Below are 23,316 nucleotides of genomic sequence, written 5' to 3' on the forward strand. Positions count from 1 at the left end.
GGGGATTGAACTCAGGACCATGCATTTAGGAGGCAGGGATGGTGCCTCTTGAGCTAAACCCTCCACCCAACATAATCTTTTATGTAGAAAATCCTAAGTAATCCCCTGAAAAACTACTAGAATAAATGAGTTTAACAAACAAAAGATCAATATGCCAAAAAATTATTTCTATATACTAAAATGAATAGAAAACAAAGAAATTAAGAAAATAATTCCACTTGTAATACCATCAGAAAGAATTAAACACAGAAAAACAAAAGGAAATACATATTTTATTCTGAAAAAAATCATTTTTGAAAGACAGTAAGAGAGATCTAAATAAAATGGAACTACATCCCACATTTGTAGATCAGAAGCCAATATTGTAAAGATGGCAGCTCCCCAAACTAATTATATATACAGTCAACACAAATTTGATCAAAGCTCCAGCTAGCTTTTTCATGGGGATTTACAAGCTGATCCTAAAATTCACATGAAATTGCAAAAATCCAGAAGGGCCTAAACATCTTGAAAAGGAAGAACATGAGGCACCTCTCAATTTCAAGAGTTACTATAAAGCTGCAGTAAACTGTGTGGAGCTAGCATCAGGGTGAATATAGAGACTAATGGGCTACTATCGAGAGCACAGAAATAAACTTTCACATTCACAGTCAATTGATTCTTGCAAAGGTTAAAGATAGTTCAGTAGGGGAAAGAGCAGTCTTTCAACAAATAATGTGAGACAATTGGACACCCACTTACAAAAACTAAGAAAGTTGGAGTCCCTTTCTACAATACACACCCCAAAAAATGCTCCAAATTGTAACACACCTAAATTAAGAGTTAAAACTATGAAACTCTCACAAGAAAATGGAGTAAATCTTCATAATCTTGGGCTAAGCAAACTTTGATAGGATACCAAAACTTCAAGTGAAAAAATATATATCAGAATCACCAAAATTAGTAACTTTTTGCTTCAAAGAATACCAAGAAGAGTAAAACAACAATCCACAAAATAGATTGGCACATCATATACTAGCTTAGGCACTTGTACTCAAAACTCAATAATAAAATGCCAAATAACTCAATTTTAAAATGGGTAAAGGTTCGGAATATTTATCTGAAGAAAACATATAAATAGCTGATAAGAACATGATGTCATTATTTAATGATAAATACAATAAAAAGTGTAAGAACACACTGTAAATTACAACACATTGCTGAGAAAAATTAAGCATAACATAAATAGGAGAAATATACCACGTTCTAAGATCACATGATTCAATACTGTTAAATGTCAATTCTCAAATTGATGTAAAATTTAAAGCGATCTTAGTCAAAAGCCCAAAAGGCCTTTTTTGAACTAACAAAGTAAATTTACATGGAATGTAAAGGACCTAGAAAAGTCAAAATCACTCTGAAAAAGAAATGTAGGAGACAAACTACCTGGCTTCAAGTCTCATCAACTACTACAAACATGTAAAAAAGAATTAAGAAGTGTCTTGTACCAACTTCCCACAATGAATGTAATAATTATGTACTATAAACACGTACCAATAAAAACACTTTTTTAAAAACTGTAATAATCAAGACAGTATGATTTAGGTATAAAATAGATTATTTACCCTCCCCCAAAGGAACACATATGTCACTACAAAAACTCTACATGAATATTCACAGCAACTTTAGCTGCAATAGTATCAAAATGGAAACACGAGACTGTCTGCCAACAGATCGATGCATACACCAATGGCAGTAGAGTCACATACAGCAGGACACTATCCAGCAATAAAGTGGGCCCAGTTGGTCAAATCTATAACTGTATCCACTCAGAAGGCTGAGGCAAAGGATTACAGCTTCAAAGCCAGCTTGGTAATACAGCAAGATATGATTTCAAAAATAAATAAAAAAAACTGGACATAATGGTGCACACATGTAATTCCAGCAATTTGGAAGGCTGAGGCAGGATAACACCAAGTTCAAGCCCAGTCTGGGTAACTTAGTGACTTAGCAAGAACTTGTCTCAAAATAGAAGGGGAAAAAAGTTAAGAACTGGGAAAAACAGTTCAGTGAGAAGGCCCTAGTTTTATACCCCAGTACCATAAATAAATAAATAAATAAATAAATAAATAAATAAATAAATAAATAAATAAATAAGGAAATGGACCATGGGCATTGGCAATAACATGGATGAATCTCCAAATAATTTTACCACTGAAAGATGCCAGATCTCAGGGGGGAGGGGGGCCCCCTGCTGAATGGTTCCATCATATAAATTCTAGAAAATAAAACTAACCTATAGTGCCAAAAAGATCAGTGGTTGCCTTTAGACAAAGGATATGGAGGGAAAGGTATAAGCAGGAAAGATTATAAAATAGCCTAAGGAATCTTTTGGAGGTGATACATTCATTGTGACTACATTCTATGGTGCATACATATACGAAAACATTCAACTATATACCTTTACATGCATTTTATTATATGGCAATTATGCCTCAAGACAGCTGTTAAATAAGACTAGCATTGCAGACTGATTTTTGCCAGATAGGTGGAACCACAGACAGTGAGGACATTTGTATGAAAGTGGGTGAAATAATGAGCCATGAAATCTAGTATGACTAGAGCAGGAAATTAGGAGAGAAGGGACTGAAAAAGCAAAAATAAAGGATAATTAAGTAAAAAAACAGAAGTGGAATGACTTAAAGACAAAACCCGAAGGCTAGGAAACTAGCTCTATAGAATGAAATGAATTCAAAGTTTCAAAGGCAACGGAATTCTGAATAAAAAGTACTAAGTTATGATATTAAGAGTAGGTAACCAGCTGGGCATGGTTGCGCACACCTGTAATCCCAGCACCCAGGTGGCTGAGGCAGGAGGATCACTGTGAGTTCGAGACCAGCCTGGGCTACATAGTGAGTTCCAGGGCAGTATGAACTATATAGTGAGACCCTGTCTCAAAAAAAAAAAAAAATTATTTTAATAAAATAAAAAGAGTAAGTAACTAAAGTAGAGTTGATATATCATTTGGAATGACAAATAACTGAGAATCTAGGATGCTGAATTGGTCATTGTATGTTAAAATCACCTGGGATGATGGCAGAATGTGGGTTAAAAAAATATAACCACAGGTGAGATATCACAAGTCTTTACTCAATGAAAGGGATATTGTACCTTAATTTTTCTATTTACTTTTAAATAAAAGTTTGTTTAGAGTAGTATTTATTGTGCACTCCAGTCAAACCACTTACAAAAACATATTATTCACCTGTAAACAAACTCTATCATTCAATTCATTAATTCTTATTTCATTTTTTTTCTCTGTTCTTTTTTTTTGTGTGCATGTGGTACTGGGGATTGAACTCAGGACCTTGCACTTGTGAGGCAGGCAGTGGCACCACTAAATCTCTGGCCCTAATTTCTTATTTCTAAGCATTACTTGACTATTAATTATATTTCAAAGTTTACTCGAAAGTGTGAGTTCAGGTAGAGCAAACACATAAAGAAACATCATAACGTGCCAATTCTCCAAACGAACGATATCGACATCCTTTATTCTGAGCCACAATGACTTTATGTAAGATTTATTATAATTCCAATGATATTTCCTAGACAAATCTTACATTATTTCATTGGCTTTTTATCAAGAGAGAAAAAACAGCTCTCAATTCTTCTGAAAAAGAACTTTACTGAAATGGAATAGTACAAAGAATATCAAATACCAATTCATTAATCAAGAGCGAAAAGAATGGAAAAAAATGCTACAAATCCAACATTCACTGGCCTATTTTTTGTATCTCTTGCATATGCTACAAATATTCAAAACTAAAAATTCCTTTTTTATAGCAAATAATCATTTCAAACCACCCTTATTTCATCTTTTTAAATCACACATATTAACATAATTTCTAAGACAAGGTTTCAATGAGACAAAAATCCACTTTTATATGAATGTACTATCCTGGAAAATAGTATTTATAAAAATTTTTGATAGTGAATTATAAAATGGGTTCTTTGCTTATTTTATCAATGATACATTAACAAGGAAATAACATTCTACTTTTTTAGAAATTATCTCAATTTTGAAGACTTAAGACTCTTTATAAAAAATAAAATTATTATTTCTTTTTCTTTTTTTGGTACTGGGGATTGAACTCAGGACCTTGTGCTTGTGAACCAGCCTCAACTCCTTACCCAAACAATTACATGTAAAATAAGAAAACAAATTAGAAGAGATAAATATACAACACTGCAGAAAAAAAAATGACACTGACAGTAAAGAGAACAAACAGAAATAACAAAATACATAGAAAATAATGAAGAAATATACTGAAGTATCTGAAAATAAAAGAAAATGGTATCTGAGATTTGCTTCAATGTAATTTACAGTGTGGAAGGATCATCTTCTACGGTCTCCTCACAGAGTGACTCTACATCATACCTCCTTAACCTTGTCTCATTTCCCAAATTTTCTGACTACTCCTCTCAATCTTTTTAGATGTTTCTCTTTTTCTACTTGCCTCGGAACTTTGAGATTTCTGAAGTTCTTGTCTTTTCAAATTTTATGGACAACTGCAAGATTTAATTAGATCTAAAATAGGACGTAAAGAAAAACAAGTCCTTCCCAGCCTTAGGCAGTAATCTCCATCATTGCCTTCTCCCCTGTAGCTGTAACTCCTTGTGCTGGTGCAGATAAAATTGAGAACTATGTCCCATAAACAAAGTTTATGACACTCTATTCTCATGATTCATAAGACACTGTCTTATTTCAAGGCAAAGTCACAAAACTGTTTGCCCTTGTCCTGTTCCAGTAAACTCACTTGCTAGTCACTAGAAAAACTACCCTCAGAGAAACTATTCAGTATTTACACATGTGTGACTTAATTTATTTCACTTAGGCATAGGAGAAACTATAATAGTACATAAGATCCTAATGATATAATGGACAATGTGAAATAGGAAGAAAAGGGCTAAAGGTGTAGGCAAAGTGGGAAGGGTCGGGAAGGGGAATAAGGGAAAAGAAAAAAATATGAGAAAATGAAAAAATGGAAATAAAGTGTTTGTAAATGGGGAGGGGAGGAGGGGCTGAAGGGAGGGCAGGGAGAACCAAGACCTGTCATGTAAAGGTACAAGATCCCAATAATGAATGTAACTACTGTATACCTAAAATGTACCAATAAACTCAATGAGAGAAAAAAGAAAGAAAAAAGAAAAACTACCCTCTTCAACAAAATGTATAAAAGCTAGACCTTCTCTTTGTTCAATGCTCTTCCTTTGGACAGCAGTCTGTTGAGCCAGTATATACCTTAAACCTGAAGTAAGTCCTGTTTCAGTCTGTGGGTCTCTCCGTTCTCTTACAATCCCACAACAGACCTGCAGGCCAATGACCCTCAAACTGTCATTTTTTTTCTTCTTCTTCATCTCTCAAAAGATGTATTGTAAATATATTTTCAATGCTATATACTGGATTATATTTTTAAAAGACCCTCAAATTTTTACTACATCCTTTACTTGGTGACACAGGCATTTTTCACTTTGGTTAATGTATCTATTGAGATCTATTACTACTACTTAAAATACAATATCCCAAACCTAATATATAATATTTCTCAATGCTCCCACCAAAAGCAAGAGCTGTTCTCACAGATTTCTTATTTCTTATACCAATATCCAATCAACCGGGTTTCAAAATCCTGTATCTTCAGGCCTAGTCATATTACACATCCTTTCAATCATACACTTTTCTATTTCTACTACTACAAGTGTCCTTTAGCTTTTGTTACCTCCTTACTAAGACTATTGCCAAGGCTTCCTTTCTCTGGTCTTTTCACCTCAATCTATCAGATAGAGTTGCCAGATTAATATTCCTAAAGATAAACTTCAATAACTTTACTCACTACTCAAAAATCTTTTATGAATCCTTTCTGCTTAGTAAATAAATCTAAATTCTCTAACCAGTCAACGACTTTTACATTACCTAAGCTCCAGTAAAACTGAACTCCCATGGCATTTTATTTATCCCTTTGTGAAGGTAGAGGTCTGCCAGCTACTGCACCCGGTTTAATGTAGGTCTTACTTCTCCCATCATTGTTGACTGTTTAAACCAGGGATCATATTTAGTATCTCTGGATAGAAAATAACAGTAGTGTTTCTGAAGAAAGGAAAGTAAGAATTCAGAATAAAATCAAATTAAATTTAGGTTAAAAATAGTATTTGAATTATTTTCCTTGTAGATGTAGTCTTTCCACAATGAGCGTAGGAAATAAAATCCATTTATTACCTGTTATTACATTTATATCTGGATACTGGTTTTCACAAAGACCAACAGCTTTGCTATCCCTCTCAAAAGCCTCTCGAAGTTCTTTCTTGACTGCTGCTGAACCACATAATCGATACAGGCCTACTACCTAGAAATAAAATGATGGCCACATTACAGTAAATTTGATAAATGAAAATATAGTAGTACAATATAAATCATATGAATTTGATAATCAATTATGTTCTGATGGCACTTAATTATAATACCTCAAACACAGGTTTTGAAATTTCATTAGACTATACTGATTAGTATAACAAACCATCCTATTATTTCAATTAAAATATAATTTTATACTCTTAGCTATATCTTACCAAAAAGATATAACCCATTCTCTTTAGTTTTACATGCCCAACCAATTAACTCCATATCATGTACCCTTTCAATCTTTTGTTCTGTATTAGCACAGTGGTTAAGCACAGTGGAGTTGTAAAGCCCCACTCTGTCAATTTTCGCTTGGTAAATTAAGGCAAGATTTTTTATCTCTTTAAAATTCACTTTCTTTATCCATAAATAAGTTTACAGTTCAAACAAGATAAAAGGGTACTACTTGTGAAAAGCTTTTTATGGGGGAAAAAACAAATCAAATGGACTATAAAGTTAAAGAAATTTAATTAAAATAATACAATTAAGGTAAGATAAAGTTTCTAGTTTAAACACTCAAACAACCTACAACAACATTTGTTTTTAAACCTGTTCAGTAGCCAGCGTGGTGGTGCATGCTTATAATCCCAGCACTCAGGAGGCTGAGGCAGGAGGACTGCTGCAAGTATGAAGCCAGCCTCAACTACATAGTGAGCTTAAGGCCAGATTGAACTACATAATGAGAGACTGTCTCAGAAAAAAAAAAAAAAAGCAATGGTTCAGACAGGTTCTAAAGTATTAAGTCTTAGGAAATTCACTATAAATTCACTGAAAGAAAACCAACATGGTCTATGAAAAGAAAAAAAAATGGCTGATTAACCTATCAGACTTATTTGAAAGAATAAACATTAAGAAAATTAAGGAGTATAAGTGGCTGTTACCTATACGCCCACATCAAAGACTAGGAAGCTCAGTCATCTTGAGCTGAACAAAGTTGTGGGGAAAGAAATTATTTCAAACAAAGATAATCCTCAAGAAGTTGAACTAGGAATCACTATGTTATAAATAATCTAGGAGTAGAAATACATAAATGAAATTTTCAAGTTCAGTTATGACCCCAATTCTGAGTTTCTAAAGAATGGACAGAACACAGACAGAGGTTGGGTCTCAATATGAGAAAGGATAAATGGACACAAGGAAATGTTATCTAAAATAATTGAGATGATAAGCTCCAAGATGATTGGAAGACAATAAAGGAAACTATTTCTAGGAAGTAGTAATACAAAGTGCTGCTACATTCAAAGGGATCAACATAATACAGGAAATCAAGGAAGACACTAAGAAGAAAATTCAGATTTTCTACTCTTCATGATGCCAGCACATTGAAGATGGCCATGTGTTAGGCTGATCACATCTCAAGACAAACCTGGTAAAAATGTAGATGGCCTTTTGGGGGCCAGGCATAGTGGCAAACACCTGTAATCCCAGTACTTGGAAGGGTAAGTAAGGTATGAGAATCATCATGAGTTATGGGGCAGCCTGGGCTACATAGGCCCAGCCTGAACTGGATAGCAAGACTATGTCTCCAAGAAAAAAAAAAAAAGGTACTTGGTCTAGAAAACAAAGCCAACATATTAAGTAGGATCAAAGGAAATGCTTCGAAGAAACAAATTTGTACATGGCTCTGCTCATGTAGGTGTATTTACATGTCATAAAAACCAACGTATCCCCCTGAAGAAAATGATCCTGCAAGGTAAAGAAGTACCACTTAAATAGACAATAAACTAATAAAATAATTTTATCCCAAAAAGCTGAAGTTTTTAATAAGAATGAATAAAGAAATGAAGATCAAATACAAGTATTTCAAGGAAAGGATATTTTAGGATATCTCTAAGTTCAGATGCTGTGTTCTTTAACCAAACACATGAAGTATATATGTTTGATGCCTTTATCAGAGCCAGAATCTGTACTGCCTTGACTAGGAATATGATCTCAAGTAATTTTTCCCATTGGAAGCAGAAAATAGATGGTAGTAGCATTGAAAGCATTTGGAAAATGCAGGAGTCCTTGCCACAAACTATTTTTGTATGACTATCAAAACTTGATCTTCACAGTAAAAAAACAAGAACTATTTCATAAAAAGGTTAACAAAATTGAAGCAGTATTATAGTTCGCAAAATGCTGACACAGTAGTCTCTTTCTGTGTGTGTGAGTACAGGTAGGTAAGGAAAAAGCAAGCGAGACAAAATGAAAAAAAGGTTTTTAAAAAGTACATTTCCAAATTATAATATAAAACTTACTTTTTCATTTACAGAAAATTTTTATTAAAATAAACTTTTCTAAACTTTAGAGAAATTAAAAAGCATTGTTAAAAATATTTTCTTGGTACTCAAAAAAGATGATTAACAATCTTTTTACACCTACTCTCCATAAACTTCGGAAAATAAACTCTAAAAGTACAAAGCCACTTGAGTTGCTTACTTTAATAACCAACTGTAAAAAATTTCTATTTAATAATTAGCTTTAAGTTCTGCCTAATCTCTGAACTTTACACACTGCCAAATTTCAAAAAAGGAAAAGAAGGAAAAACTGAAGAATATTAAGAAAAAACAGTTGGAAAAGTTGGCCCAAAAAGCTGGATTAGAAAGCAAAGGCCTCACTCCTACAGACAAAATAAGATAGAAGCATGTATCTGAGCTGAAAGAGTTTAGATGTGCTACTTCTCAGCTTTAGGAAGCTACTACATCTATGTTTACGCACACAAGCAAGTAAAACCCAGAGATTTGAGTTGTCCAACATCACACAGCCAAGTAGTAACGCAAGTAAAACCAGAATCTAGGTCTTCAGTAACTTAATACAAAATTCCACTAACTTGTGTTCTTTCTATAGTTTCTACTTTAATATTCTAATATTAATATTTAAAACCAAGAAATCATATTTCAGATTTTTAAAAATATTTATCCTTATCTTTTAATTTTTATACCCAAAGTTGTAAAAATCTGATAGCAGTTAAAAAAAAAAATTGTGCATGTAGTTTTTTTTTGCTTCATATGTGACAGAAGTGTGTAAAAAATTTTTATACCTCAATAATATCCTCAGTGATATGCTATTTCTCATTGTCATAGTCCACATGTATTAATAGCTAAAATTTATACACTTTGCTACAAGTAACACTAGGTTGTTTCTTTTAATGGTTACCTTTGCCTTATTTAAAAAGGAATGAAATATGTTCTTATTAGCAGGACCTCTCCTTGGCCTCCATATAATCCCAGAGCAAAGAAAGTGTAAGTTTTTCACTTCCAAAGAGAAGGACTGAGAGAGTAAGAAATAAGAGCAGGGAAGTTAATTTTTAAAATGAAGCTGGGTATAGGATCCACTCTTAGAACATCTTCTTACAGAATGGCCAACTATGCAGAAACATTCCTTAAATCAATTAGCATTTGCCTATATTACCAGCCCTGGCTTTTCCTAGGAAAGCCACTGTAAGGCAATCTTAATCTCTAGTTATAAACCCTCACAGCTCTGTATCACAGCAAAAATTGGGGAAACATTTAACACAGCCTTAAATCACTGATAAAACAGGTTATACCTATGAATTGTACCCTAAACAGTAATACCAAAAAAATAAAGGTTAGTAATGGGAAAAATGTCTGAATTAAATTTTTTTTTTACCTTACCTTGTATTTCTTCCCTAAGACTTATAATCAGAAATTAATAAAGGAAGTCGTAGAGAAACACAATAAAATAATACCTGACAACCTCTGTTTTCAATTTCCATAATACATTTCTGTATCAAGAGTGGCACCATCAATCCTACATTTTCTCTTTCTACAACTTTTTGAATGTCAACACCAAATATTACTGAACCTCGATTTTTATCTACTCCATGAAGAGAATTCTCCCACTGTTCCATAAGAGTCATTTTCAAATAAATAAGACCTCTTGGTTCAAGTTTAACAGCCAACTGATGTGTCTTTGTCACTCTGAACAAAGTGGGGAGAACAACAGTTCCATGACAACACACTCGATTTTTTCTTGGAGTGGGCTCCCAACTGAATACTACTAATTTCAAATGTTGTGCATTTTCAATTTCTATGTTGAAAGTGTGATCCATGTCTAAAAATGTTGTCCGACATGTAAGCAAAGCTGTTCTTGCTTTGTTTACTGAATCTACCTGAATTGCACAGAAGACATCTTTTGAATCTATCCGAGGGGGTTTTAAATCCTCAGCACCATAGAAATGCACACTCATGAGCCCAGATATGTACTGTATACACTTAGGTTGATCAGAAAAGCTATAATGTCTAAAAGCATCTATGTCTATTTCATTTTTGTTACAACTACTTGGAATGATTTCTTTTCCTTTTCCAAATTTGTTTTCAGGTCCATGTTTGCTAGATTTAGTTATAAGTTCAGGTGAGTCTCCATCACTGAGATAACCACCTCTGCAGGAATACTTTGAATTCAAAGTTTTCTTCTGGTAGCTGTGCTGAGAAGACACAGTAGTATCAAGATGGTACCGGCTTATAACATTCCTCTTAGCAGCTGTGGTAGTATTCCCAGAAGGTAGAATAACAGCATGATGAACTTCTCTACAGTTACACTTAGACAAGGAAGGAGTACTATATGGGCTGTGTATATAATTCAAGGTTCCCTTAACACTTAGCTTTCGACTAAATTCTGGCAACTTTTTCATTTTCATGGAAAGTTTCCTCACAGTTCGTGGAGATTTTATTTTATCTGGTAAAGACCAATTAATTGAACTGCCTTTTTTCACAGGGCTAGGACTTGGTGAAGATGGTTCTATAACTCCCAATTCAGTCCTATTTGCAGCAGCTAAGATCCCAGGACCTTAAAAAGAAAGAAAAAAGATTATAAAGTGATATGTCTTTTTTCTACTTTTATTCCTATTTTATAAATGTCAACTAAACAATGTATCACATGGACAAATTCTTTCCTTATTTCATCTCAGTGGGGAGATTTAGTAGTTTAGGTCAGTCTCTATCTCTATTTTCAAGCAGAATACATATCAATGATCTCCAAATGGCTTACAGTAGAAAGAATCATCTTCCCATCTCCTATTCTGAAGTATAATGCAAGAACTTTTACAAAATTCCCTACTGCAATAAATTCCAGTGAGTATAATTTTGAACAGTAGATATCTGATGAAAGCTTCCTTTTTTTTTTTTTTTTTTTTTTTTTTTTTTTTTTTTTTTTTTTTGGTACCAGCTCACTCGGGTCCTTGCGCTTGGAGGCAGGCAGCAGAACTACTGAGCTAAATCCCCAGCCTTAAAGCTTCCTAGTTTAATATGTTTATTTTAATTGGAAATGCTACTCTAATATAAGAATGCTTTTCTTCTATATTTATAGTCCTCTAAATCTAAGCGTTACCACACAGTTTAAAAAACAAAGTTAAAAACCAAACAAGTTTATGATTTTGGCAGCCAAGAGCCCTTCCTTGTTCTAACATTCTTTTAGAATATATCACCAAAGACTAAGTGAACTCTAGTCAATGAAAAATAACAGAACTTTAAATGTCATAAATCTATTAAATTTTTTTTTTTTTTTTTTGGTTCCAGGGATGGATCTCAGGACCTTGCACTTGCAAAGCAAGGGGCGGCACCACTGAGCTAAATCCCTGGCCCACTACTAAGTATTTTGGTGAAAATAATGTTAAAAGTAGTTTGATATTAGTAAACTAGTATTTTATTACGATTAATAACACCAGCCAACATTTATTGAGTACTTAGTATGCACGGGCCCTCATTTAATTCTCACAGTAACCATATGAGTTAAATAACATCAGTCCCCCCATTTCCAGATGAGGAGCCTTGGGCATAGAGCTATCTCATTTGTGCAGGGTGCAGGATTACACAGCTTAAAAGTGGCAGAACCACACCTCAAAACTGCACTGGCTTTCAGAGTGGATGCTCTAGATACTACACTTTTTAGCCGCTCCATCCTCCTAAACACTTTATGCCCAGATATAGACATTAAATTGATTTTAAAGACTTTTTTACAACCATTATTACAAGTTAAAATATACCACTCAAACTTACACATTCCCACTAAAAAAAAAACAAGACAGGTTAATCAATTTCATTTTTATATTTGTACTTGTTCCTAATAATCCAATTATTTGTAATTTATATTATTTCTAATTCTTTGACTGTTCCTTCTAGGCAAACATCTAATAACCTTAGCATCATAACCTAATCTATATAAAACTATATTTTACAATCAAAATGAAAAAAAGTACTTACTCATTTTAAAACATCAATAGACAAAATGGCCTTTCTTTAAAGTATCAATAGTCTCCCTCCTCCCTGTTCTGTGTGTCCTAATTGAAAAGAAGTTAATTTCTTTATAAAGAGAAGATTATTTCAAGTATGCCTACTGGGCTCCTCTGGGTAATAGCTAGTAAGAAATAGAGTGTTTATAAACTACACAAGGCATCCCCTTGTACTGCAAATCACAGTTCAATTCAACAGGCTTTCTAGTCTGAAACATTCGACAGTAATCAAGGGTTTATTTCAGTCTACAAACAATCCTTTTGTCACAACAGTCTAGAAAAGTGACCCAGTGTATGAAACTGCTCTAGATTTTATGTTATTAAGGAGTTTTACATTCTAACTCTTTTTTACACATTAAGTAAATAATTCCTCTTAAAGTCTTTTAATTGTTAAAATTAAATATAGCACATGTTAGCTAGCAACTTCTATTGAAGATAGGAGTGACTTTATTAAAACAAAATGCTATTTTTATAAAATTAAAAAGTTGAAATATTACCAAGTTCCACAGTCACTTAAAATTAAACTACAATATACTAACTAAATCATAGAATATAAAAGCAAGTATAGAATGAAAATCCTCAAATATAAATGTAAGTACTAGGGTAGAGTCAAGTGAAACCAGCATACTCCTTCAGCACCCAGAATACTAACTGACACTCAACATTTGTTGAATAAATGAAGGGACTGACCAATTGCTACCAACACTGCAAATCAGTTAACTTTTTAGGAACTCTAACATAGGAATTATCAGTAGTAATTACCAGTCATAAAGATCCAGTAATGATATTATTAATTGATACTAATTAATGCAGCAGAAGAAAGGAATGAAAGAAAATCATGAAAAAAATCATTGCAATCGCAGTGCAAACCATCTATCAAAACCTAATACCAGGAAAACAGTCCAATACATTAGGGTGTATCAACCCAATGAAATTCAATAAAACTTAAAAAACAGTACTGTTAGCACTCAGGAGGCTGAGGCAGGAGGATCACCACAAGTTCCAGTCTAGACTGGGCTACATAATGAGTTCAAGGACAGCCTGAACTACACAGCAAGACCCTGACTCAAAAAAATAAAAATAAAACAATAAAAACAGAACAAACCAAACAAAAAATGATGTTAATTTACATGTAATAATGCAAGAGGAAGACACTGAGAAAAAAGAGCAAAATAAAAGCTCAATCAATTGCAACTAGACTGCAATCTGACTGCAAACCGATTACAACTTCATCTGAAAGTTAAGCCAAAAACAAGCCACAGTTGTTAGGATGATTTTTAAAAATCGTCATTCACATTAAAAATGCCTGTACATTAGCTTTCCCATTTTCTGACTGAAAAATTATTTTGAAATTCAACAAATGTCTTTGTTAACTTCTCAAGAGCCTGCTGTCAAATGTATTAAGGAAAGTAAATCACTATAGGTATTATTTCTACCAAACTAAAACAAAAATCTCTCTTAGGGCTTGTAACTAGATGTCTTTCCAAACACTATGGCATTCAGGGCTGGGGATTTAGCTCAGTGGTTCTGGCACCCACTTTGCAAGTGCAAGGACTTCAGTTCAATCCCCGGTACCAATAAATAAATACATACATACATACATACATACACACACATACACACATGCATACATACTCTAGGCATTCACAAGTGGAGCTTTTTTTCGGAGGTGACTGGATTTATAGCTCGTAAATGTGGACTAAGAGTATGATACTAGAATTCAGCATGTGGATAATGGAAACCCCACCCTGAGTATGGTTGCACCAATCAAGAGGCTTGTAGCCTGGATGGACTATAAAGGGACAGAAAGAAGGTGGTCTCACTGTCTCTCTGCCTTCTGCCTGCCCTGCCACACCAACAACTGTTTTTCCTCTGTTAATACCCCTCTGTCCTGCCACCCTGCCTTGGAACCAGCTGACTATGGTCTGAAACCTCTACAAACTGTGAGCTGAAATAAACTTTTCCTCCTCTAACTTTGGGTCTCAGCAATGAAAAAATAGCATATAGAGTGCCGACATATTTCCCTTGGTCAGTTTAGGACTGTGCCTACTGGATTTGAATTACTAAAAGAATGAGAGTAAGAAAGGAAATATAAATCTCAATAATTCCATACTTTACAACATTTCTTAAGGGCTTGCTGGTGGGAATGTAAACTAGTACAACCACTATGGAAATCAGTTTGCAGATTCCTCAAAAAACTATGATAGAAATTCCATTTGACTCAGCTATCCATCCCCCTTCTAGGTATCTTTCCAAAAGAGTTAAAGAAATCATATTACAGGGATACATATATACCCATGTTTACAATATAATTTATAATAGCTAAATCTTGGAAATGGCCTATCTGTCCATCAACAGATGAATGGATAAAGGAAATGTGGTATTTATACACAATAGAGTTCTACACTCTGCCAAAACAGATTTGAGGCATACATAGCTAAATGGATATAACTTATGATCATATTTACTGAAATAAGTCAAACACAAATTTAAGTATCTCTTGGTTTCTCTCACATGAGAAGCTCAAAAAAATATATATAAAGAGAAAAAAACGATAGATAAAAGAGGAGGAACTGGGGAGAACTTTTTCAAATGGGTGGAGGCACAAGAGATAGAGGGACAGGGAAGGAAGGGAAAGGGGAAAAATTGTAAAAATAGGGCTTTTGCCAATGGGAAGGAGACCAACAGTTGCAAGGAGCAGTTAAGAAGGGAAAGGGTTAAGGGATAAAAAACAAAGAGAGAAAAAAGAAGATGTGTTAATATGTATTATGTGCACGTACCAACTCCCCCAAATAACTGTAATCATCATATACTGCGAACATGTACTAATTAAAAAAAATAATGAGCAAATAAAAACATAAATTTTTGTTAGTCCTTCTAGGTTCACAATTTGCCACAAACATAAAACTAGTAAGTTTACGACAATAGATTTCATGTCACTATAGAGGTACTGGCTTTCTAACTTGGTTCTTGTCCTTATACCCTCTTGGCTTCTCTGCTCCATTCTGTACTCATTCTTGTGACACTGTAACCTTCTTTGATCATAACCTACACTGTCAATTATTATCACATACAGTATTTATTTCTCTTCCCATCCAGATTACAAGAGACACATATTTACTCTAGAAAATTAGTCTACAATTAGAAATGCATAAAGAAAAAAGTTTTTAATTATCTTCAATCCCAACACTCAGAAAACAAAAATACCATTATTATTAGCTGTCAGTATCTTTCAAAATTGCCACCATACAGTATACAGTTTTGTAATTCACTTTTCCTCTTAATTTAACATTTATTCTATTCTACCTCCCCATCTCCCTGAGAAAAATATACAAATGAAAATAGTTTATTTGTGTTGTATAGAAACACCAATGAGGAAGTGAGAAAATTCAAGGTAAATACCAAGACTGCTACCACTATGGGCAACTGGAGCTTAATGTCATGAGAAAAATCTGGGGAAAAATGTAGAATATTTATTGAGAAAGGTCTGCCCAAAAGATAAAGGAGCAGAGTAGGCGTAACCAGCTCCTGTTAGTAATAGGTTGCCCAGCAAAGAGTTTCCCTGACTTCAGAGAAAGTTCTCAGGCAGAAATGCTGGTAGAATCATGTTTTCCCAATTTCAATGGAAAGTAACAAAACCCAAGAAATATGGGGTAAGGCACTGACAGCTATCCCATATCTCTGAATATTCTGCTTCACTTAAAGTGTTACAAATTAAAATGACATGATAAAACACCACTAAGTTCTAGTCTACATTTGCCATTTGCAACCAAATATGCCTTATGCTTTGCTACCTGGGGAGAGTAAATGGAACCAATAAAGGCACATCAGAAAACTGAAGACAATCAAAGAAGAACAAAAACCATTAGGATGAACAACATGAAATGCTTTTTCACAAACAGATCATAAGATGTTGAATATCAGTACATTGCATATATATATATGACTTCAATTTTTTGGTATTTGGGTTCCATAGCTACTATAGCACCTATTATTAGCAAGATTTTACTTCTGCTTCTTCGTCTACTCTTTCCTTCCTTTGCTCATGGAGTAATTCAGACACAAAAATACAACTAATCGTATACTGAAAGACATTTTTCAACCAGGCCAAGTATAAGTGAATGAATGAATATATGAAGCAAAATAAGATTTACATAAAGAACATACATCTTTTTCTACTCTACAATTACTCTTTCAACTAAGAGAAAAGCAATTATCATCTCAAAGGATCAACACATTAAAATATATCAGATTACAAAACCAAGACTATGATAAAAACTGCCATGTAGAGTTAAAAAAAAAATTATATGCCTGAGTTTTCTTTATGTGTAAAATATGTTCACTTTATTAGAAAAAATATATAAATATAATAGATATTGATATTTAGCTTTAACAATTATCAAAGAATTTAAAAAGAAGAAAGAAAAAGTAAATCTACGATCTTTACCTGCAAAAGGAGATTTGAACATGGAACAGTCCTCCACCATTATACCTTCTTGCGTCTTGTATCCTCCTAGCCTCTGCTTGTGCTGCTGCATAGGTTCTGTGGAATTGATGGAATTTATAGGATTCATTTCATTCAACTGCATGGTCTGAATATCACCCATGTTTTCAGAAGAGCACAACAAATCTTCAGTATACTGCTCTGCTTTCATTAGGTCACTACTAGAGGGTTTGTGCAAACTCGTGACAGGGAGCTGTAGAACAGCAGGGTTTGCCTCTCTAAAAGTCAAGGCACTTGACGTGCCAAGGTCATCATCCTCAGGAATAGGATTGTACCATATTTCTCCTTCATCATCTGCATCATTGTCCTCATTAAAATCTAAAGAACAGTTTCTTGATAATGAAGAGCTTGTAGCATTACATACCATGTATGTACAATATTCTTCAGGTGATTTAAGGAAAGGCTGTGATAGCTGATGGTAAGATGGAGTCACAGGTGAGAATGATAAATTGCTTCTATTTTGGTATTTTTTATTTTCTTCTTCCAGACTAAGAGCTCTCAGACTACTCTGATAGAGCCAGTTGCGTTTTTTTGAAACAGTAATGTTGTTAAGTGGCTTGTGACCTCTGAATTCTACATTATCTTTCAGATCTTCAAGTTCTCTTCTCTTCATTGAAGACCCATAGACATCTTCAAATAAATCTGTTTCAAAGAAGAAAAGATGGACTATCACACCTGATACACCAAGAGAGTCACGCCACTTCTTAAATGTTAAAATATTTCAAGCCAGGGATTTAGCTTAGTGGTTGCCACCGTCTGTCTTGCAAGCGCCAGGTCCCGAGTTCAATCCCCAGTACCAAAAAAAGAAAAAAATATTTTAAAAGAATGAAAAAGAATATTAATCACATTCACCAACAAAAGTCTAACCTGAAAAAAACCTAGACTGTCCATCTAAATATGATTTTTATTATTCAGAAATTAGTCTACTAATAAAAGTGTCACAAAATTCTGAGAAAGACTATACAGTTTGACATGCCTTTACAAAACCCAGTGTTAACAAAGCCTTAGCCTAAGCAAAATATACTTTATAAAAAGCTTATATAGATAGAATGCTTTGCGCATAGTATATCTTAAATTAATATTTGAATAATTTTCAACTATTAAAAAGACCAGAAGTCATCAGAAAACAAGTCCTGCTGGGCATGATGGTGCACGCCTGTAATCCCAGCACTCAGGAGGCTGAGGCAGGAGGATTGCTGTGAGTTCGAGACCAGCCTAGGCTACATAGCGAGTTCCAGGTCAGTCTCAACTACATAGTGAGACCCTGTCTCAAAACAAACAAAAAACCAAAAATAAAAAAATAAAAAAAATAAAGTCCTATCTTTACACATAAAGACAAACTTTCAATAAATAACCTAACAAAAAAGTATGCCTTAAAGATAAACTTTCAATAAATAACCTAACAAAAAAGTATGCCTTACTGATTATTAAAATTTCAACATAACATTGGTTCTTAAATGTACAACAAAGTAGTAATTTATGCAGAGTTTGAGTTATAAATATCAAGGGCAAAAATAAAAATAATCTCTTAAGGAGGTCCAGATTATAACTAAACACTGTCTCACGGTGAACACAACACAGCTATATTATTATTGGCCAAGGACAAACTTTAGCAATAGGCAAACACTCAACAAAATAGTCCCTGCCCTTAAGAAATTCATAATTCAGTGGGAGACATCAGATATTTAAATTTATATATGTGTTATTATAATGTAACATTTCTATCATCTGAAGAGGAAAAGGAGTTGCATAAAACAGGATTCAGTGGCAGTAAATAAGCTAAATATCTGTCCATCGTGATAATTCACTGCATATAGGTAATTAAAATAAAAACCAGTTTTTAGAAATCTAAGATCATGTCAGATTTGTAAATCAGGGAAGTATGGTCTTACACTATCTCGAGTATGTACATATACGGTTAACTAATCTTAGTCCTACAACAAATGAAACATATTTTAATAAAAGAGGTAAACATACTAAGCTGTAAGGACCTTAAGAATACCCAAAAAAACTATCAGTTTCTCCCTTTAACTAACCAAAACAACCTGAAACAAAAATTGAGGTTCAAGTTTAATTAGCTCCAGATGTAAAAGTCAGACTCACAATCAGTAGGGAAGGAAGTGCCCATGAACTTCTACTATGCCAGCTGTCATTAAGTCATTCAACAAATGAGTGACAATTACAGTATATGCCAAGCGGGAGAGACAGTGAGGAAGCTCCTATCCTCATTTAACCTCTATGACAATCTTATGAAATAAGTGTGATGGTTATAGTGTGAGCTTCAAAGACTATGAGGAATACAGTCAAGGCCCTAGTACAGTACCCAAAATGAAGTCTGTCTGATACTAAAACCCGCATTCTTAATCCTTTCCCCACACCACACTACCCATTAATAGTAGGAAAGCAGGTGATCTTCATCTGACAAGGACTAATACCAACCTGTTTTATTATGTTTAAATACACTGAAAACCATAAAATAATACTGGGAAAAATCAAGTAACCTGCCCAAGACCAGCTAATTGATAAATAAGAGAGGCAGCACTTCAACTCTTCTGAGTCCTAGGCTACTAGTAAGATACATCCATCTTCTCCCTCTGGGACTTAACATACAAACATGTAACAGATACTCAATAATAGTTTGAATTTATTTAGTTTAATTAATGACCTGAAGATTTGAGAGTCTCGCTCTTTGATTCTATCTCCCTTACATTTAAAATTCACGGAGCTGGGGATTTAGCTCAGTGGTGCTGCTTTGCAAGCACAATGCCCCAAGTTCAATACCTGGTACTGGGGAAGAAAAAAAAAAAGTAAAATTTACAACTGAAAATCATCCACATGCTCAGGAATCACTGAAGCTTCTGGGTTCTCAGCAATCACATGCTTCTGCCAAGAGCACTGAAATCCACATATATTTCATATCTAAATCTATTATTTAATAGCATTTCATATCAACACAAGATTTTATATATAGTTTTGACACAACTATAAATTTGAAGCAAAAAAGATAAAATTATAACTCACAATAACTATGGGCCACATCTTATTTTTATTTTATTCTGAGAAATCTCTTACAACACCCAAAATTGTGTATAGCTAAACACAGTATTTTGAGAACTATCAGAATTTTTTGAGATATTATACACTATAAATGATCCTCAGTTGTCTAAATGTACTACATTCCAAGGAACTGCAAGAAAAATAAATCTACTAGCATTCCATATTTAAGCAAGTTGATGTTCCTATAAAAATAAGTATTAAATGAAAGTGTAATACTAAAAGCAATCATACTTTGAGATATACCATCATAACTATTTTTAATAAAACTACAAAAGCTTGAAACTATGTAGTCTGATTACTATCACCATATTTAAAAATACATGACACTGAAGTTTAAATTTATAGATAAATAATATACATAATATAGAAAAATTATGATTTCTGGTAAAAGTCAAGCTTATTCAGTTATTGAAGTTGAATTAAGCAACACATTGTTCAAGACAGTAAAATAAATATATATGTATGAAAGCATAAGTCAAAACATAAAAATAAGTTTGCAAAGTTGCAGGACAAAAATGTCCTTATTCTCTTACAAATACTGTATATAAGTTTTGCTATAATTTTCAGCTCTAATTAAAGCCATTTATTTATTTCTTGGGGGGTGGGATTAAGACAGGGTCTCACTATGTAGTTGAGACTGACCTGGAACTCACTATGTAGCCCAGGCTGGTCTCCAACTCACAGTGATCCTCCTACCTCAGCCTCCCATGTGCTGGGATCACAGACGTGAGCTACCACGCTTGGTTAAAGCCATTTATTTTAAAAATGTATAAGAGAATGTAGAAGAGGCAATTTCTGCAAAATTCTTCATTCAGAATATTCTATATACTGATGAACTATTCAAACCAATTATGTTTTCTCAACCATTATTTCATAAGCCAAGATGTACTTCTTTTTCTTTTTTTTTTAAAGATAATGGGATTGAACCAACTCAGAGCCTTCTCATTTTGCTATACCCTGGGTCCTCAGACCCCTAGTGCTGGGATTACAGGTGTGTGCCACCACACTTGGCACTGCTGAATATTTAACTAGTGTCCTTTGTTTAAAAGCATCAGCAATTTAAAAATTATGTATTTCAACCCTCCTTGAAAATGTTCAGCATTGGCTGAGGCAGGAGGATCACCGTGAGTTCGAGATCAGCCTGGGCTACACAGTGAGTTCCAGGTCAGTCTCAACTACATATGAGACCCTGTCTGAAAAAATAAAAAAAAGAGAGAGAAAATGTGCTGAATCTATAGACATCTTTTCATTATTTTAAGGTTTCTATTGCAGAATCTAACAGTGGCATACATCTGTAATACAGCAATTAGCAGATAGAAGCAGAAGGATAGCAAGTTTGAAGCCAGCCTGGACAACTTAGAAAGATTCTGTCTCAAAGAAAATATTTTAAAAGGCCTGGGGATATAATTCAGTAGTAGAGTGCCCTTGGGTTCAACCCCCAGTACCAGAAAAAAAATCTTAAAAATATTCGTATGAGCATCAGATATTTTAATCTATGCTAAAATGTATATATGTATATGTATATATGCACATACATATTTTTTTCCAAATATATCTGTAAGGAAGGAGGGGTAAAGTGAAAAATACTTTTTCTCTTTCTCTTCCCTGTGACTACCAATAAAAACTGTTAAGCAGGCTGTGTGCTTGCTTCTGAGAAGTAGAGAGAAAACTTTGGAACTGTTTTTAGTTACACAAAAGTAACAAGGAAGAGCAAGAGAAAGACACATAAAAGAAAAGATGAGCAGAATAAGTAAGTACCCCTAAAGGGGGGTTGCTTCAGAACAATTCCCAATGCTCAAGGCAGCACTCTTAAACTTCCAATCTTCTCAGCCTCCATCCAGAACCCTAATGATCTGGGGTAAGCAGTATTCTCACAAAGCCTGCCTGCCTTCTTACAATAATAGCTAAGCACCAGGTACAATACCAAATGAATCATCTTTTTTTCATCCTCCCAACAACCTGAGGACTGAGGCCAAAAGAATTTCTGTAACTTACGGTCACAAGACTGGTAAGTGGTAGTCCAACGAGAAACCCAGAATCTCTATTCTGCTAACCACTACACTATGTCCACTTTTCTTGCAGATTTCAAAGCCTCACTAACATTTACCAGCACAAGATGAAAAAGTAATATTAAGGAAAATGCTCAAACATATATTATAAGCAAGCCGTTAAGCATTAATTCACACATATGAGTAGATCCCAAAAAACACAAGTTTTGCTCCAATAAGGGTTAGTATTAGAATATGTACTGGAATAACATAGAATGTGTTTTCAAAATTTTGGGGAACATGACAACCCTAAAAGCTTACTACTCAAAAGTGTGGGTGGCCAAACATTCTTAAAACGCAGAATTTCAGGTCCCAGCCCACACTTAATGAATCTGCATTTTAACAAGATTTTCAAGGGAAACCATATGCATTTTAATTTTGAAAAGCATTATTCTAAAATGGTGAGCAGCAATATGAGCAGCACGGGCCTAGAAAAAAGTCTTTGTAGTTCTTAAAATTAACAGACACTGGCCAGGGATTTAGCTCAGCGGTGCCACCTGCCTCACAAGTGCAAGATCCTGAGTTCGATCTCTGGTACCCAAAAATAAATTAAATAAATAAATAAAAATAAACAGACATCTCTTGGAAATCACTGATCTTTGAAAAGCACAGGACTTCAAACTGACACACTTTCTGCTAAATTTATAGTTCTCAAAATTTCCAGTCACCAGTAACTCCAATGTTCTATGGCATTCTTCCAAAACAATAAAAAAAGGAGACAAAACAAAACATCAAAACTGTACTTGCTGCCTGGACCACAGCACATTCTCTTAGAGTAATATTTAAAGCTAGAAGACTGTCAATAATTATATGCATATTGTTACTGATCTTGAAGTGGCCCAATCCAGAAAAGATGATGTAACTCATAAAGATCAGAGATACAAATACCTGAGAAAAGAAGCAAGTGTCACTCTGCATCAAAACACCAACTTCACTTAAAATGGATACAGATCATAGCAGCTAATTAATACCACACTTGGGCCAGGGACTTAGTTCAGTGGTTCTGCCGCCTACCTTGTAAGCACAAGGACCCAAGTTC

The 23,316-nt window shown here is 34.0% G+C and overlaps 1 protein-coding gene across 1 annotated transcript in view; it reads right to left on the reverse strand.

Annotated features, from left to right (window-relative positions):
• The window catches only part of Syde2 (synapse defective Rho GTPase homolog 2), a 41,794-nt gene that overhangs the window by 15,210 nt on the left and 3,268 nt on the right, over positions 1-23,316 (reverse strand). Inside the window, exons 2-5 of the mRNA XM_010636706.3 lie at positions 17,116-17,814; positions 10,128-11,227; positions 9,575-9,688; positions 6,257-6,383 (exon numbers count right to left, since the gene is read on the reverse strand). Coding sequence (XP_010635008.1) covers positions 6,257-6,383; positions 9,575-9,688; positions 10,128-11,227; positions 17,116-17,814 — 2,040 coding nt within the window. The remainder of the gene's footprint in view (positions 1-6,256; positions 6,384-9,574; positions 9,689-10,127; positions 11,228-17,115; positions 17,815-23,316) is intronic.

This window comes from Fukomys damarensis, unplaced genomic scaffold, assembly GCF_012274545.1.
Source record: "Fukomys damarensis isolate Sample0158 unplaced genomic scaffold, DMR_v1.0_HiC HiC_scaffold_33, whole genome shotgun sequence".
Classification (NCBI taxonomy): Eukaryota; Metazoa; Chordata; class Mammalia; order Rodentia; family Bathyergidae; genus Fukomys; species Fukomys damarensis.